Raw genomic sequence first — 14,526 nt, 5'->3', positions numbered from 1 at the left:
CTCCTTCAAACTACATTACATCATTTTCTCCAAAATAGTCCTGTACAACTTTCTCCCCAAAATATATATATTTTTAAGTCTTTTTTTCTTGAAAAATATATTTAGCCAGAACAATACAACACATTCTTTACAAAATAATATTAATAATAATAATAAAAAGCATTTGAATAAATCTTGAAAATATACAAATTGTTTTTCCTGTGGATGTTTTTCTCTCTGTATGATTTTATTTTTTTTTAATATCGTGTTTTTGGAATACGAATCAAGCAGCAAAAGCCACCTGTTTTTATCCATTCTAGGGGGCAGCCATTTGGTCACTTGCTCTCAACTGAAAATGACATCACAATTTATCAGGACTCAGGTAACAACCAATCATGGCTCAGTTTCAGAAAACAGGTTAGCCGTGATTGGTTGTTACCTGAGCACTGAGCAACTGTTACATCATTTTTAGTCAACAGAATTGACAAAATGGCCACTCCCGGAGATGGCTAAAAAGGCGTGGATTAACTCTTATTCCACAAACGCAATATTCATCAGAATGCCTTGTTCCAACTAGTGGGTTTGCATAGAAGATATTCTTGAAAAAATATGTTTGGATGGATAAAAGCAGCAGGATTTTGCTTCAACACTCATATTCCACAAACACAATTGTAATAAGAAAGCCAGGTTTGGACAAGTGGGGCTGCGTAGAACATTATTGCAGGGCTGCACGTCACCAGGGGTGGAACCAGAACGTGGCTAATGGGTGGGCCTAAATATTTCTCTCACTGAGCACAATCCTCCTGTTCTGACATCGTATATTCAAATAAAATGACAAACTGAATAATATGAAGTTCAGATCTTCCTCAGACAACCACAAATATGCCATTCTTAATATTCAATAAATTAAACAACAAAACAAAAAACAAATTCAAAAATAATTTAAAAATAAGTTTCAAAAAATGTTAAGTATATATTTTTTCATGAATCTCACTGGGTGGGCAGTCTGTCAATCTGGGTGGGCCTGCGCACACCCAGACCCACCCACGGCTCCGACCCTGATTATTGTAAAGAAAATTTTGGGGTTGACTTGAAGAAAAAAATCCTACAGAGAGAAAATCGTCCCCAGGAAAAGCATGTTGTATATTTTCAATATTTATTCAAACGCAACGATTTTGATTAATTAGGGGGCCACAATTTAAATCTGGCATGAAATTTAGCTGCCATCTACTGGCCAAATGGTCCAATTGCTCAGAAAGTCCACATTAACAAACAAATTTGCCTCTAAGAAAAAAAAATGGAACCACACGATGACTTTTCAAATAAATTACATTTGGAAAAATCCGTTTTTCAGATATAGTGCATCAGTTCCATAAATGTGTCACAAGCACGCCCCCACCCCCACACACATCCATATACGTATGTGGAGGGTTGGAAAAAATTCCATACACACGATTTTTTTTTTAATTATGAAGAGATGATAAAATATGTTTTTATGATCAATGTTCACCTTTATTCATTCAATATTATCAATTCATTTGAATGTATATATATATTTCACAATTTAATCACGTTCTGCGTTATTATTATTATTATTATTATTATTATTATTATTATTATTATTATTATTATTATTTATATTTAATTTTGACACACAACGCCGAAGAAGTACATTCAAGCTTGTGTTTTAATTTGGAAGGAAAACACGGAAGTAGTATAAGTCATCACGTCAATTGGCGCTTTATCTGTTCGGTCTGCTCCCGGGGGCCGCAAGCAACAGTACTGTTTTCATCAGCGGGGTTCGGGCTCACTACTTAACGGACTCACTATGGCTGCCTGACTACCGTGGCCGCCTGGGACTATCAATCTTTTTTTCGACCCCGTTGTCGCCGAAGCACTTGGACCAACTTTTTTTCCCCCCGACTTTCTGACTTTTTCGTGTAGTGTTTATGTCCAGAAAGAAGGATGCAACCCCCACCGAGAAAGGTGAGTTTTTTTCCCCCCACAGTTTGTGTGTAGCCTCACAAGCTAACGTTAGTCGACGGAGTGGTGAATATTTAATGGTTACCAGACCACGACGGCAAAACACCACTTTTTATTCCACATTTTATTCATTTAATCGTTTGGCTTTACTTGTAATACATGTTTTAAAAAGCGAAGAATACTTATTAAAGCTTATGTACCACGCATTTAGTGGATACAGCTCCGCTTAATGTGCCCCCGTTCCCATTTGAATTAAATGGCATTCTCAATTGCACCCAAACGTCACTTTTCCATGCTTTTTTATCCGAATCTTACTCAGGTTTTCACTATTAACGTCATAGAGGTGTATCATCGGCGCGCAAGTGATTCATTAAAGCGGTTCTTAAGATCAAGTAAATATCACTTCTCTGCACTCGCCTCCCGCACTAAAACCAGCGGACGGCTGCGAGATCGAAGCGATTGCGTTTTGTGTGTGTATGTGTGTGTTGGGAAAAAAACATGTCACTAGCAGAATGTATTTTTGTCGAGGCCGAATTTGAGAGTGGACCCAACTAGATCACATACGTGTCGCATTAAACCCTGCTCTCGATTTACGAGTATCTGGAGGTATGCGAGCATACTATGAAGTCTACTATTTTCTGTTAACAGTAGTTTGGTTCATGTTTTCCCCCTTCACGTCTGTGGTAACAAAAAATGTATAGACTCACAATGTATAGACTTGAAAACTCACAACAACCTATTCATTTTTAAGACGTTGAGGAGTTCCCCATGCAGATAACGCTGGAGTGTACGTAAATCAGAACGCGCCTCACCAACGCACCAGTAAAAGCAGAATTATATTCAGGGGCGTACCTAACAATTTCGGTCTCGTTCTCAAATGAGCACCAGACCTTTGTTTTCAACTGCTCTTTTTTTTTTCCTGACCCACCGACCTCATGGATGACCTCCAAGAGAAAATGATAGAAATAAAAGAATAAATACACACATAAATAATACTCTCCCAAATTAACATAATTTCATAGTGTAATAACAGCTAAAGCTCACTTAAATGAGTTAAGATTTTGACAAGATGTGTAAAAATTAAACTTAAAAGTTTAAATTTCATGTTTAATGTTTTACACTTCATTTTTTTCAATAATACAATACATTCACAAAAAAAAAATATTTTTTTCCATCCATCCATTTTCTATACTGCTTGTATTTTGTGTTATCAAATATGCTCAAACACAGTCGAAAATAATTGCGCAGCATGCATTTTTTATGAACTAGTCTTCATCGTAGTCTCGTCTACTTTGTCTTAATTCCTCTTTGTCCTCATCCTCTTCGTCTTTTTGTCGCCTTCTCCTTTTATAAGCCGCTTCGAAAAACAGACAGGTAATGCACAATGGACGATTTTTTTCGATGCTTTTGCAACAATTGCGTTTTTATGTTGTCATCTATCTTGCTATTTTCAACAAGTGTTATTTCCCATGTTTTTTTTTTTTTATGTAGGGTACCAAAAGATGTCTACTGAGATTATGAATGTTTTTAACCTCATTGGTGTTGTTTTCTTTGGCCCTGTGTTAATTTATGGGGCCAAATACAAGACAGAAGACAAATTTAAGTGCTTGCTCTTAAGTTATTTAAGAGCGGTGGAAGCGAAGTTAACTAGAGATAAATACTCTCGACATAACTTGAACTTTCTGGCATTGTGGACGTGTAAAGTGAAATTGAGGGTGGCACTGGAGTTTGTGTTGTACAAGGTTTCAGGTAACTTGAATACTGTTTTGGGACATGTTGGAATTGTGAAGGGATTCTATGCATTGTGTACCAACAAAACAAGCTGAAGTTCATTGCTATTGTTGGTGGAGTTTGTTTGTCTTGGCAATTTTGTAGCAATTTTTTTTTCTTTTGTTATTAAAGTGTTTTTCTAACAATAAAAACAAAACAAAAAAACAACAACTTTGTCATCTTCTGCAGGTCCGGGTCACCCAGGAGCTGAAACACACACACGGCGAGCAGCTGAGCAGACTACACGTCAAACACCAGGCTGAGTGTGACCTCCTGGAAGACCTGAAGTGAGTGGTCGTGTGTCCAACCGTGCATTTGACGTTTGGGGGAAAAAAAAAAAAGGCTAACAATGTCAAAAAGGGAAGTAAATGTGCACTTTTGCGTCATAAATCGAGGACCTCCTGTGTCTGAGTTTGGGCAAGCTCACATAAACACGAGACACGTTGTCCAAGTGTTAGAGCAGCAGACAGTATTGTTCCCAAACATGCATTTCAAAACTTGATCAGTCAAAGGTTGCGGTCGTGTTTTTCATGCCGCCGTCCACTTGACAGTCTGACAGCTCCCCACTTCCTGTTTGTGGCTGCCGGTGCAGCTCTGAACCCAACAGCTGGGCGTGAAGACACGGGACAGCCGCCAGATGTTCCCGTCGCCGTAAGAGCGGGGAGGAAGCTCCCAGGAAGTCACAGCAGATTGTTTGGAGGCGCGGCGCTCGAGTCCGGACATGTTTACTGGCTTTGTGATGGTTTTTGCTGTGCTCCGTCATTTTCCCCCTGGGGCACTGACCTCTCCCCTTAAAGTCTAGCTATAAATTACACCAGGGTGTCCCCACAGCTTTGTTTTCCTCGGCTTGTAAATCATCTTAGATGCGATGGAATGTGATTTTTTTTTTTCTCTTTTGATGTTTTGTCTTTGGAGTTGACGAATGAAATATTACAGTACCAGGGAGAGGCAAGGCCTGGGATCAAGTATAAATATCAGGGACCGACCGTTTTGGATTTTTTTATTAGGCTGATGCCGATTCTGATATTTGGTAGAAAAAATTCAGATAACCGATCACTCGACAGATTAATTGAAAAAATATATATAATCAACAAAATAACTTCTTTTTGGTCCCTTGCCACAATAAAGATGTGAATTACAGTAAGAACATTTGGGTGTTTGCGTTAGTATTTCACTTAACAGAGAAAAAATAGGCAGTTTTTTTAATGCTTTTTTAGTTGGGGATGGTGGGGGATGTTGTGTCATGAATGTCATTTTTCGATCATGTTGTAATGTAAAACAAAAACAACCTGCAAAAGTTAGCTGACTTTGGAAACTAGTCAACAATTCTTTAAAAAAAAAAAGGCTTCAGGGTGTGTAATGTCACTCTTTTTTTCTGTCAAACTAAACAGAAAACAAAGAGAATGTTACATATTTAAAACACCCAAATAGCTTTGTCCTAAGTCCGTTTAGCTTGATGCTAACACTCAACGCAAAATGCTAACAAATAACATTGGGCTACCAAATAGCAACTATGCTATATATTACTGCAGCTTACGTATTCACTTACAGTAGTTGTGAAAAACTTAGAATCAAGCTATATGTTTTCTTCTTAATAATGAATTTGTGAAAGGTTTTATGTTTTTTTCCCCCCAATTTTTTTTATGGCATTATACGACAGGACAAAGCAAACCTTTTTGTTGATTTTTATAATTCACACTTGTCTTTTGCAGGACTTTTAGCCAAAAAAGGGCATCTGTAGAGCGGGACTACGCCCAGGTAAGGAAACGCTCTTTCATGTTGTATATCTTTATTGCCCTGTCTTATCTGTATACGATATTCAGGCGTCAGTGTGGTGTTTGCGGTAATTTCTTGTTCTTGTATGTGGTAAGGAAGACACAACTTCCATCAAATGTCCTCCGCCGTGTTGTTTGTAACCGCAGCTTCCAGAAGAACGTCAGTCGGTCGTCTGAAGAAAAAAAAATAATTTAAATCCTATTGGCGGTGTTGTGGCGTTACAACCCTGTGAGGAATGTCCCGCACCGCTGTGAAGAGAGGGGCCACGTCTGCGGTCCGCCTAGCAACCCCGAAATGTCTGCTTGCCCATTTGTCCGGGGCACTTCCTCCGCCTTGTGCTCTGTTTGCCCGGCCGTCTGCACCCTTAGGCAAAAACTGTCCGATATTCACCAGCATGTTTATGGATGGTGAGGATTTTCAAAAATACTTTGTACTCTGTTGTGTCGTAATCGTAACAACTTGTTGCCGTCGAATGGATTGACGTTCCGGCTCGGCAGCTCTCATATGGGTTCATGGATTGTCATGTGATTTGCGCTCGACTTCCAACTAGGGCTGACCAATAATCAAATCCAATTTTGGACAATGCATACTATATCTGCAGAAGGCAATCTGGAATCATCCAATTTTCCTGTGAAGAGGTTCAGCTTTGAGCTTCAGCTGTCGGTGTGTGTAGTGTATGTGTGTACAAAAGTGTAAATGTTAAGAGAATGGGCACTTTGGAATAAGCCAGTTTTGCTCCACGAATGTGAATCGGTTTTGCTTGATGCCTCAGGTTGACGAGGCAGCGTTTGATCGTACAACATCCCTGAAAATGGAAGCCTCTTAAAAAGCTGTCCGCCTTGTCTCTCCGCCGTGACTCATTGCGTCTTCGGAAGGATGCAGCGTCCGCACTGGGACGCGGCTGACGTCTCTGGAGAGAAGAACAATGTGCAGAAATGAAGCGTAGCGAGGGCTTTCTTGCCAAGTCCTGCAAAGGGATGTGAAATTACCCAAGTTGTTTGTTTACGAAAGCATCTCAAAATGGAAACATCCAAGTCGTTATGATATTTTCATCCACTGCCTGAAAGTGAGGGTGTCTTTTTTTTTTTTTTTTTTAAGCATGAAAGAAGTACTTGTGCTACAATCAACTGGCTGCTCTTATTTGAGACTGGTATCTTAACACCTGCAAGCCTCCTGAGCCAATGGCGGCGATTGCTATTCACATCACAGCCAGCGATGAAAATGACCTCCTCTGTTTGGGCTCTTCCTCCTCCGAGCGCTCCATTCACAAGTGTCCGCTAGCCTAGTCGCGCGTCCTCCCCACAATGGGCCGGTTTGTCGCGGCTCTCCGGCCTTGGCACCGGGAAAACCAGGGACCATCGGGTTCAGAGGCATCTCTGCCACCTCGGGACCACGTAACCAACATTCTGCGGGATTAAAATCGCTTCAAAAAATCAGAAATGATGCGAATGAAAGTGATGCTCATGCCAGCGACACACTGCTTGGACCTCATTCGTACGACTTTGCCTTGCGCGTCTCTGACTGTTTACTCTGTTAAGCTATTTCTGCTCTGGTTAACCTCACTGTTGGTGGAGGTGCAGCGTTTTAATATATCGTCAGGGCTCCATTTGGTGTCCGTGAATTAAGTTCCCTCCCTCTCTCCCCTCCAAGCAAGTCAATCCCTTCCTAATTAGTGAAAGAGTTCAAGTCTGTGGCAATTTATTATGTCCATCTGCAAGGTTGCTCAAAAAAATGCGCATTGCACACTTTGTGTCCTCCAGGCCCTGCAGAAGTTGGCCAATCAGTACCTAAAAAGAGAATGGCCCGACGTCTTGTCAGAGGAAACGGATCACAGGTAAGGATAAAAAAGGCCGCAAGGGGGGATTGTTCGGATGGTCCTCAGGTCCAGAGCGAGAAGCATTTCGGTAGGATGCAAGAGTTGTGATTAGATTTTTTTTAAGTGGCACTTATTATTTTAGTGTGACTTTTAGGGACTCCTAGCAGCGGTATTTCAACCACCGCAAATGTTGCAAGGTTTAATGTAGTCATGTTTGAACTGTGACAACTTTTGCAACATTTGAGTGATTTGCAGTAATCTTGTTTGAACCTGCACAATTTTTTTTTTGAAGTCTCGTTTTTAATCCGTGTTTTTTTTTTGTCTTTATGGTAGTTAAAAGTGTACACATGACAAATATGACCAATCACATGATTTATAGCTCGACAGCCGTTCAAATGCCTCATTCAAAGCAGCAATGTTGTCATTTGTGAAATGAAAACAGTAAAGGTCAGGAGGGTGTTAGTTACTTATTTGTTAATGTTAGTTAAGATAGTTTATATACTGTATGAATTATTTTTGTAACTGCTTGCACTTAGCTAACCTTTTTCTTTGCATTTACAAAGAAATATGTATTTTAGGGATCCTCCGATCGATCGGGCACCGATCACGATCGGCCGATTTTCGTGAAAAATTATGTGATCTGAATATTCGATCAAAGCCTTTTATTGCCGATCAAAACATCCGATCACCCGCAGCTCGTGCTTGGCTGCGGGGAGACGAAATGGCAAAAAAGTTTATTTGTTTAATACGGGACGACGTCCCTCCGTCCAAAAGCATCACACGCGCCGCCCTGCAAGCAATCGCGCACGAGCTACATTGACTCCAATTGAAATGCGCCTCCTGAAAGGCTCCCTAACGCAGCCGCTGCGAGCAGAGGGGAGGGACGCAACACAAGGCTGCGAAGCATGAGCTGCGAGTGATCGGATGTTTTGATCGGCAGTAAAAGACTTTGATCGAATATTCCGACCACCGCAGTTGGTGTGAACATAGCATGCTGTGTGTGTGGAGTTTGCGTCTTGTAATACTGTATATACCATGAAAAGGTACCTCGCACGTGGATCATGGCCAAAAGTTTCAACACAACCAACTTAATCCGACATTTGAAGAACAAGCGATTGGGAGACTATGGTGAGTTTACGAGGCTCGCTGCATTGAATAAAGTCAAGGCGGACACAGCGCAGTATAAGTGGCATTATTGCCACAGGGAGATTAAAAGACTAACAGTGACTTTTTTCTCGTTGACAAATGCACAAGATAGTTTGTCTATGCACAAGACAATAAAGTTCCAGAGTCGTTTCAATTTAGGAACTCATTGAATAGTTTATTCAAGTGAAGCCTGCATGTGCACTGCGATTGGCTGGCAACCAATTCCGGGTGTCCCCCGCCTACTGCCCGAAGACAGCTGGGATAGGCTCCAGCACGCCCCGCGACCCTTGTGAGGATAAGCGGTATCGATAATGGATGGATGGAAGCCTGCATGTGACTATTTTTTTCTACATTAAATATATTCTGAACCATGCAATGATTAGGTGGCTTGTTATTTATTTGACTTTTTGCATAATAAAGTCTTTTGAGACTGCTTATTATTTTGATCTGTTAAAAACTTACTTCTTACTAAAAGCTGGTAAATTAAAGTTTTTCAGTTATCTTTGTGACTGAGTAATTGTTGTATTGTGCCAGCAACAGTTTTGTATTTCTTCATGCTTTTGAAAATATATATAGATTTTTGTCAAAATTACGGCATTAATATGGCTGTTTTTTTCCAGATAATATTGCATATTAGCAGTCACCATAAATAAATGGAAAAATATACAGATATTCCATATGACCGGTATCGGCCGATTTCACTCATGCGTGATCGAAATCGGTGTCATAAAACCTGATTGGAACATCCCTAATATATGTACTTAATTTTTCCATGTTGAGTCTTTAGGGAGGCCTGCTCAAAAGCACTTGTGTTCAATAAAGTGTACAAATAATTGCAACAATGTTTTTCTTCATCCCTCCATGCTTTAAGACCTTTCCTTAAAGTAAACCTTTTAAACTTTGATTTGAAGACCTCTGCTATATTGCTTTCCTCTGTGGGTGCTCAATGCAGATCAGGTGGCTACTCTTGCACTTCATGGAACTCAGCACTTTTCCTCCGTTGCTTCATTTAGGCCACAGACTTCCTCCCCGGGTGTGCAAGAACTACTCCACTGTTGCTTCAGCTGTGTAAAACAACACTGCGTGTGTGTGTGTGTGTGTGTGTGTGTTTGGCACAGGAACATGTATTGCGTATGGAGGTCTTATCTGGAGGGTACAGTCCAGGTCACCCAATCCAGGATCAGCGCCTGCGACAACTACAAAGTGCAGGTCGCCGAGCCGGCCAAGACGGCCCGGCTGCAAAAGGAGCAGCAGCTGCGCAAGGTAACGCCGAGGGGTCAGAAACTCACAATCCCCAGATCGGGTTTCTGTCACTGGTGTTACACAAGCGCGGCCGTTTGGACGGTCCCGCCACACCATTTAGGTCAGCCGTTTGTTCCTCCCCAACGAACGCACCTCTGTAGTATTGTTAAAACAATTTGGAGTATTGTTGAAACTATTTGGAGAATGATTAGGTGGTTAGTTTCGCTTTTATAGTCCGCATACATTGTGGGCTGAGCGGGGCACTGACCCAAAGATTCCAGCTAATGCAGCTGCGGAAAATGTGTTAGCTGTAATGTTTTGAATGCGTGTTACCCGCCACCACAGGATTACAGTAAAATGTTGTTTCATTTTCACTCTTTTCTATTGCATGTAATTTATGTATTAGATGTGTGTGTTGAATGTACCTTTTGTTATGGTGCCCCTATCTTTAGCACGATTTGACCTTGAACCCTTACTATTATCAGAAAACCTATTATGTCATCATATCGTTAAAATTTGTGCCAAATGAGGTCGAATCCTGCCATCTTGTGTTTTCGCCAGTGTATCGAGCGGCTGACGAGCATTCAGGCCGAGTTGCAGGAGTCGGTCAAAGACCTGACCAAGAGCAGGAAGAAGTACCAGGAGGCGGAGACCATGGCACAGGCCGTGCGGGAGAAGGCCGAGCTGGAAGCCAAGTAAGAGTCAACTCTCTTGCTAACCAAAACAGCAGCAAGTACTGTAAATAGTCTGTCAGATGTGTGGAATCTCCTGCCTCGTGTCAAAGACATTTCTACATCAAAATCTCAAAAAAATGTGTCTTTGATGGCGATCAGCAGTCCAGTGGACCAGTGTTTCACATAATTTACATTTGAAAAATCTCATTGCCATCATTTAGAAAGGTCACAAAATGACAGTTGATAATAATAATCATTCTGCTGAGTGGCAACTGGTTACACAGGTTAATTGTAACGCATATGTTATCTACCGTACCTTATTAGTTCTGCCTGTTTTGCATAATTTTTCCATAGCTGCCATTTTATTTTGTTTTAAACTCCGCTTTCACTTTGCATACTTTGTTATATTAAGCTACCTTTGTTTAATATAATTCCAAAAATGCCCTCGCCCATCTGCAGTTGAGCAATACAAACCCCCTTCCAGGATGTTATTCGGGTAAATACAGAGCTAGCTAATGTCACTATCAAAAGATACAAAAGGGCATTAGCGCCTGAAACAATAGCTACTAATATAATTGAAAGCAAACCCCTGAAAATGATTCTTCTCTGAAATGTAATGTTAGCGGTTAGCTAGCGAGGCAGCCATGGGACCAAACCATCAACGTTATGAGACCACACATGGAAAACTAACTAAGGAACTGTAATGACTCTCTGGCCGCCCCAGCTGACTATGGCTCATAAATTACACCGAGTACACCTTTTGATGGCCTGAGCCTGTTAAAGATTTACTTGCTCTTGTAAGAATTGCTCAGTTTTAAGACGTTTTGCCTTTCTGGCTTGTCTGTCCAGGTCCAAGCTAAGCCTCTTCCAGTCCAGAACTAGTCTCCAGAGGGCAACCGTCAAGGTACGTATAAGATACTTGCAAAGGATACAAAGGACATGCTCGGCATTTTCGGACCAAATTCCTGCATTCCAGCTCAAAGCCAAGCGGAGCGAGTGCAACTCCAAAGCCACGCACAGCCGGAACGACTACCTGCTCACGTTAGCGGCCGCCAACGCTCACCAGCAACGCTACTACAACACTGACCTCAGCGACTGCCTCAAGGTGCACTGTTGCATCTCGAGGGGGATTTTTTTAATTTTATGGTTGTTTATTGATTATGGTGTTAGACTGAATGTCCGTCAATGATGCATAGAAACATACACAACGGTTATATAATGTTGGTAAAATTACCTTCTTTTTTTTTCTCCTAAAACTCAGCTAGAATGCTAACACATTAAATAAAGTGTGTGTTTTTTTTTGGGCATCCGCAGGTGCTGGATGGTAGGATTTACGAGCAGGTGAAAGATTATCTGGTGTCGCTGTGCCAGACGGAGCTGGAGAGCTACCAGGCCGTGCATGATGTCTTTAACAAGCTTTTGGACAGCTCCAATGGGGTAAGAAGCCTCCACGCCTCCTGGCTGTTAATTGGTTGTTAAGTCCGACATCGCATCTGATTTTAATCGATCAAATATGTACTACAGATACTGCAGGAGTTCCATCAGCAGATGTTTGTGCAGAAGAACGCCGTTTTCCAGAAAGCAGCTGACTTCTCGTTCCAGCCCATCGACACAGATACGGTAAAGACCCGCCGCAAACCGGTTCGGTTTATTTTTAATACAAAACTTCCCGTTCAGGCCAACTCCATTTGGTATAATATGATCCACTGTCCACATTGAGTGTAACGTTTTATTAATTGGCATCGAGTTTCAATGTACGTTAACATAAAGTAAAGTGAGTGACAAGGCAACATTTGCTTTTTATTACTGTGTTATTTTGGACATCATGAACCCGATTGCGTGGCGGCGCGGGGATGTTTAACAAGCGCTCCCATCGAACACTCAATGAACTCATGTGAAAGCAGCGACACGGACTTTGATCACTTTGCAAACATGCCGTGTTTGCGCTTGTCGCAGGCGCCCTGCTTTTAATGACGTGGTTTGGTGCGCAGACGGACACGGACAAAAATAACAACTCATTCTTTCGGACCATGCCAGCTCCTTTCATCATCCCGGCAGAAAAACAAGCCAAGCTTAAAGCAGTAGTCAGGAACACTTGTGGCGGCTTTTTCAGTGTGAAGTGTAATAGTAAATACAAATGGACAATTGCTTTCAACACAACAGGGGCATATTCAGGTGTTGAACATCACACCTCTGTCCTAGCATTTTGGATCAGTCTTCACTGCCTACCTCCAAAGGTGGAATGTTGACCGGTCAACTTTGTTTGTCACCATTCCAGACAATTACCGGGTACTTTAAATGCAACAAGGCGGGAGAAATGAATTTCCGGTGGTAAACTTCCCACACGGAATGGTGATGAGACAATTTAAACGAAACTTGTATGCAGATAGACGGTTCAAATAGAACCTGATACCTACTTTTGGTATACACACACACACACTACTAGGCAGTTATCTGCCTTGACCAACTGGCTCCCACCCCAGCCATCTTTGTCTCGCAGCAAAGCGATAATACAATATATCAGAGAGAGGAGTAAGGTCTACTTTTGTTTATCTTCAATGAAGTTATAATTCACATAGAATTTATTATATAACCCCTGCTTCTGATACTGCCTCCAAAGGTTGAACGTTGCCGACTTCCCCCTGCGGCCTGCACGCTTTGATGTAATGTATATCAATTTATGTCACGCACACGCGTGTACGTCCTCCCTGGTGGCGCTCTGCCCTCAGCAAACACTGCACAATTTGTCCGAGCGGCAAACGGCGCGTTGTTTTCGTTGGACGTCCCAACAAGCGGCCGCCTGTTCCTAAAGAAAACATTACCGGTGGACCCAAAAACCCCGCCCACCCCTTCCCTCCCCTGGCTGCGCCGCTTTGGCCAGACGGAGGGATCCGGTAAAAAGAGGCGAAAGCGTGAGGGAGGGGCAGGAGGTGGGCCGGCCCCTGCGAACAGCCCATGTGTGAAAAGGAGCCATTGTGAGTGGGCCTCATCAGAGTGCTCTGACCTTCCACACACATGAATGCTGTCATGTGGAAACATCTTAATGCCGGTTTTGTGTTGTAGTTGCTCTTAAACATTTACAAACCTGATCATGTTGATGACGCTGGTGGTCCCTCCCTGTTTAAATGCCAGCTAACAGCTGCTTGGCACGTCAATTAGTCGCCCACTATTTCCATCACGCTGACGTCATGTTCTTGGAAGGAATGTGCAGAGCTGTTGCTCCACAGCAGCACTCTTCTTCTTCTTTGTCACCATCTCATCTCATCTGTTTAGTTTTTTTTTTGTGTGTGTGTGTGTGTCCGTCCGCGAGACATTCGTCACCCCCACAAAGCAAACAATGTCATCTTTTTAGATTAGAGACGTGCTCATGTTTCCCAGTACTCAGGCTTCTTCAATCGGAGTGTCGCAGGCCCCTAAATATCCAGAATTTCACAACTTAACATCATTCCCAGGTGTCCTTAAAAAAACAAAGCCTCAAAAAAATTACAGCTTTATTAATTACAGAATTAGTATTTCGTGGGCGCTGTTTGGTCTTTTGCAAATGAATCACTGCTGACTCTGCCCCCATATAACGCTGGGCAAATTGCTAAGTACGTTTTTTGACCGGGGGTTGCAACAGATTGCCCAGATTGTGAAGAAGGTTTATCCATTTTCATTTGATGGACTGTCACGTCTTGAAATTGTTGCATCCTTGAATCGTATCGTACTCCACGTATTAAGAACCATATCTAATCGTCTTTTATGGAGAGATGCACACCCCTACTCATAAATATGTTTTTGTTGGGGGTTTTTTTTTCCCCTAGGTGACGCATTTGCTAAAAGAGAGCGGCACGGCGGAGGAGCACAGCCTGGACAAGGAAGCCCGCAAGTGGGCCAGTCGGGTGGCCCGAGAGTATAAAAGCATCATCCACACACAACGGGTGAGACCCAAATACGGTACACAGTATAAACCAGGTCCAGTTAAAGCATCCATGGATTTTCTATCGGGCTAGTCCTCATTGGGGTCACGAGTGAGCTGGAGCTGACTTTGAGAGAGAGAGAGAAGCGGGCTACACTCAGGACTGGTCGCTAGTCAATTGCAGGACACACACACATATCCACACACTCATTCACAACCGGGTGGAGCACACCTGGAGATAA

General features: G+C 42.2%; 1 protein-coding gene across 1 annotated transcript in view; it reads left to right on the top strand.

Moving 5' to 3' along the window:
* Nucleotides 1–1,735: 1,735 nt before the first annotated feature.
* The window catches only part of LOC147133069 (F-BAR and double SH3 domains protein 2-like), a 17,779-nt gene continuing 4,988 nt past the window's right edge, over nucleotides 1,736–14,526 (top strand). The window contains exons 1-11 of the mRNA XM_086012177.1: nucleotides 1,736–1,965; nucleotides 3,922–4,019; nucleotides 5,445–5,490; nucleotides 7,269–7,342; nucleotides 9,589–9,733; nucleotides 10,274–10,407; nucleotides 11,236–11,290; nucleotides 11,363–11,491; nucleotides 11,701–11,823; nucleotides 11,911–12,006; nucleotides 14,190–14,306. Of these exons, the coding sequence (XP_085868303.1) occupies nucleotides 1,945–1,965; nucleotides 3,922–4,019; nucleotides 5,445–5,490; nucleotides 7,269–7,342; nucleotides 9,589–9,733; nucleotides 10,274–10,407; nucleotides 11,236–11,290; nucleotides 11,363–11,491; nucleotides 11,701–11,823; nucleotides 11,911–12,006; nucleotides 14,190–14,306 (1,038 nt within the window). The 5' untranslated portion in view covers nucleotides 1,736–1,944. The remainder of the gene's footprint in view (nucleotides 1,966–3,921; nucleotides 4,020–5,444; nucleotides 5,491–7,268; nucleotides 7,343–9,588; nucleotides 9,734–10,273; nucleotides 10,408–11,235; nucleotides 11,291–11,362; nucleotides 11,492–11,700; nucleotides 11,824–11,910; nucleotides 12,007–14,189; nucleotides 14,307–14,526) is intronic.

The sequence above is a fragment of the Filicampus tigris genome, chromosome 17, assembly GCF_054856515.1.
Source record: "Filicampus tigris isolate MCC_2025a chromosome 17, RoL_Ftig_1.0, whole genome shotgun sequence".
Taxonomy (NCBI): Eukaryota; Metazoa; Chordata; class Actinopteri; order Syngnathiformes; family Syngnathidae; genus Filicampus; species Filicampus tigris.
This window is presented reverse-complemented; position numbering and strand designations above follow the sequence as displayed.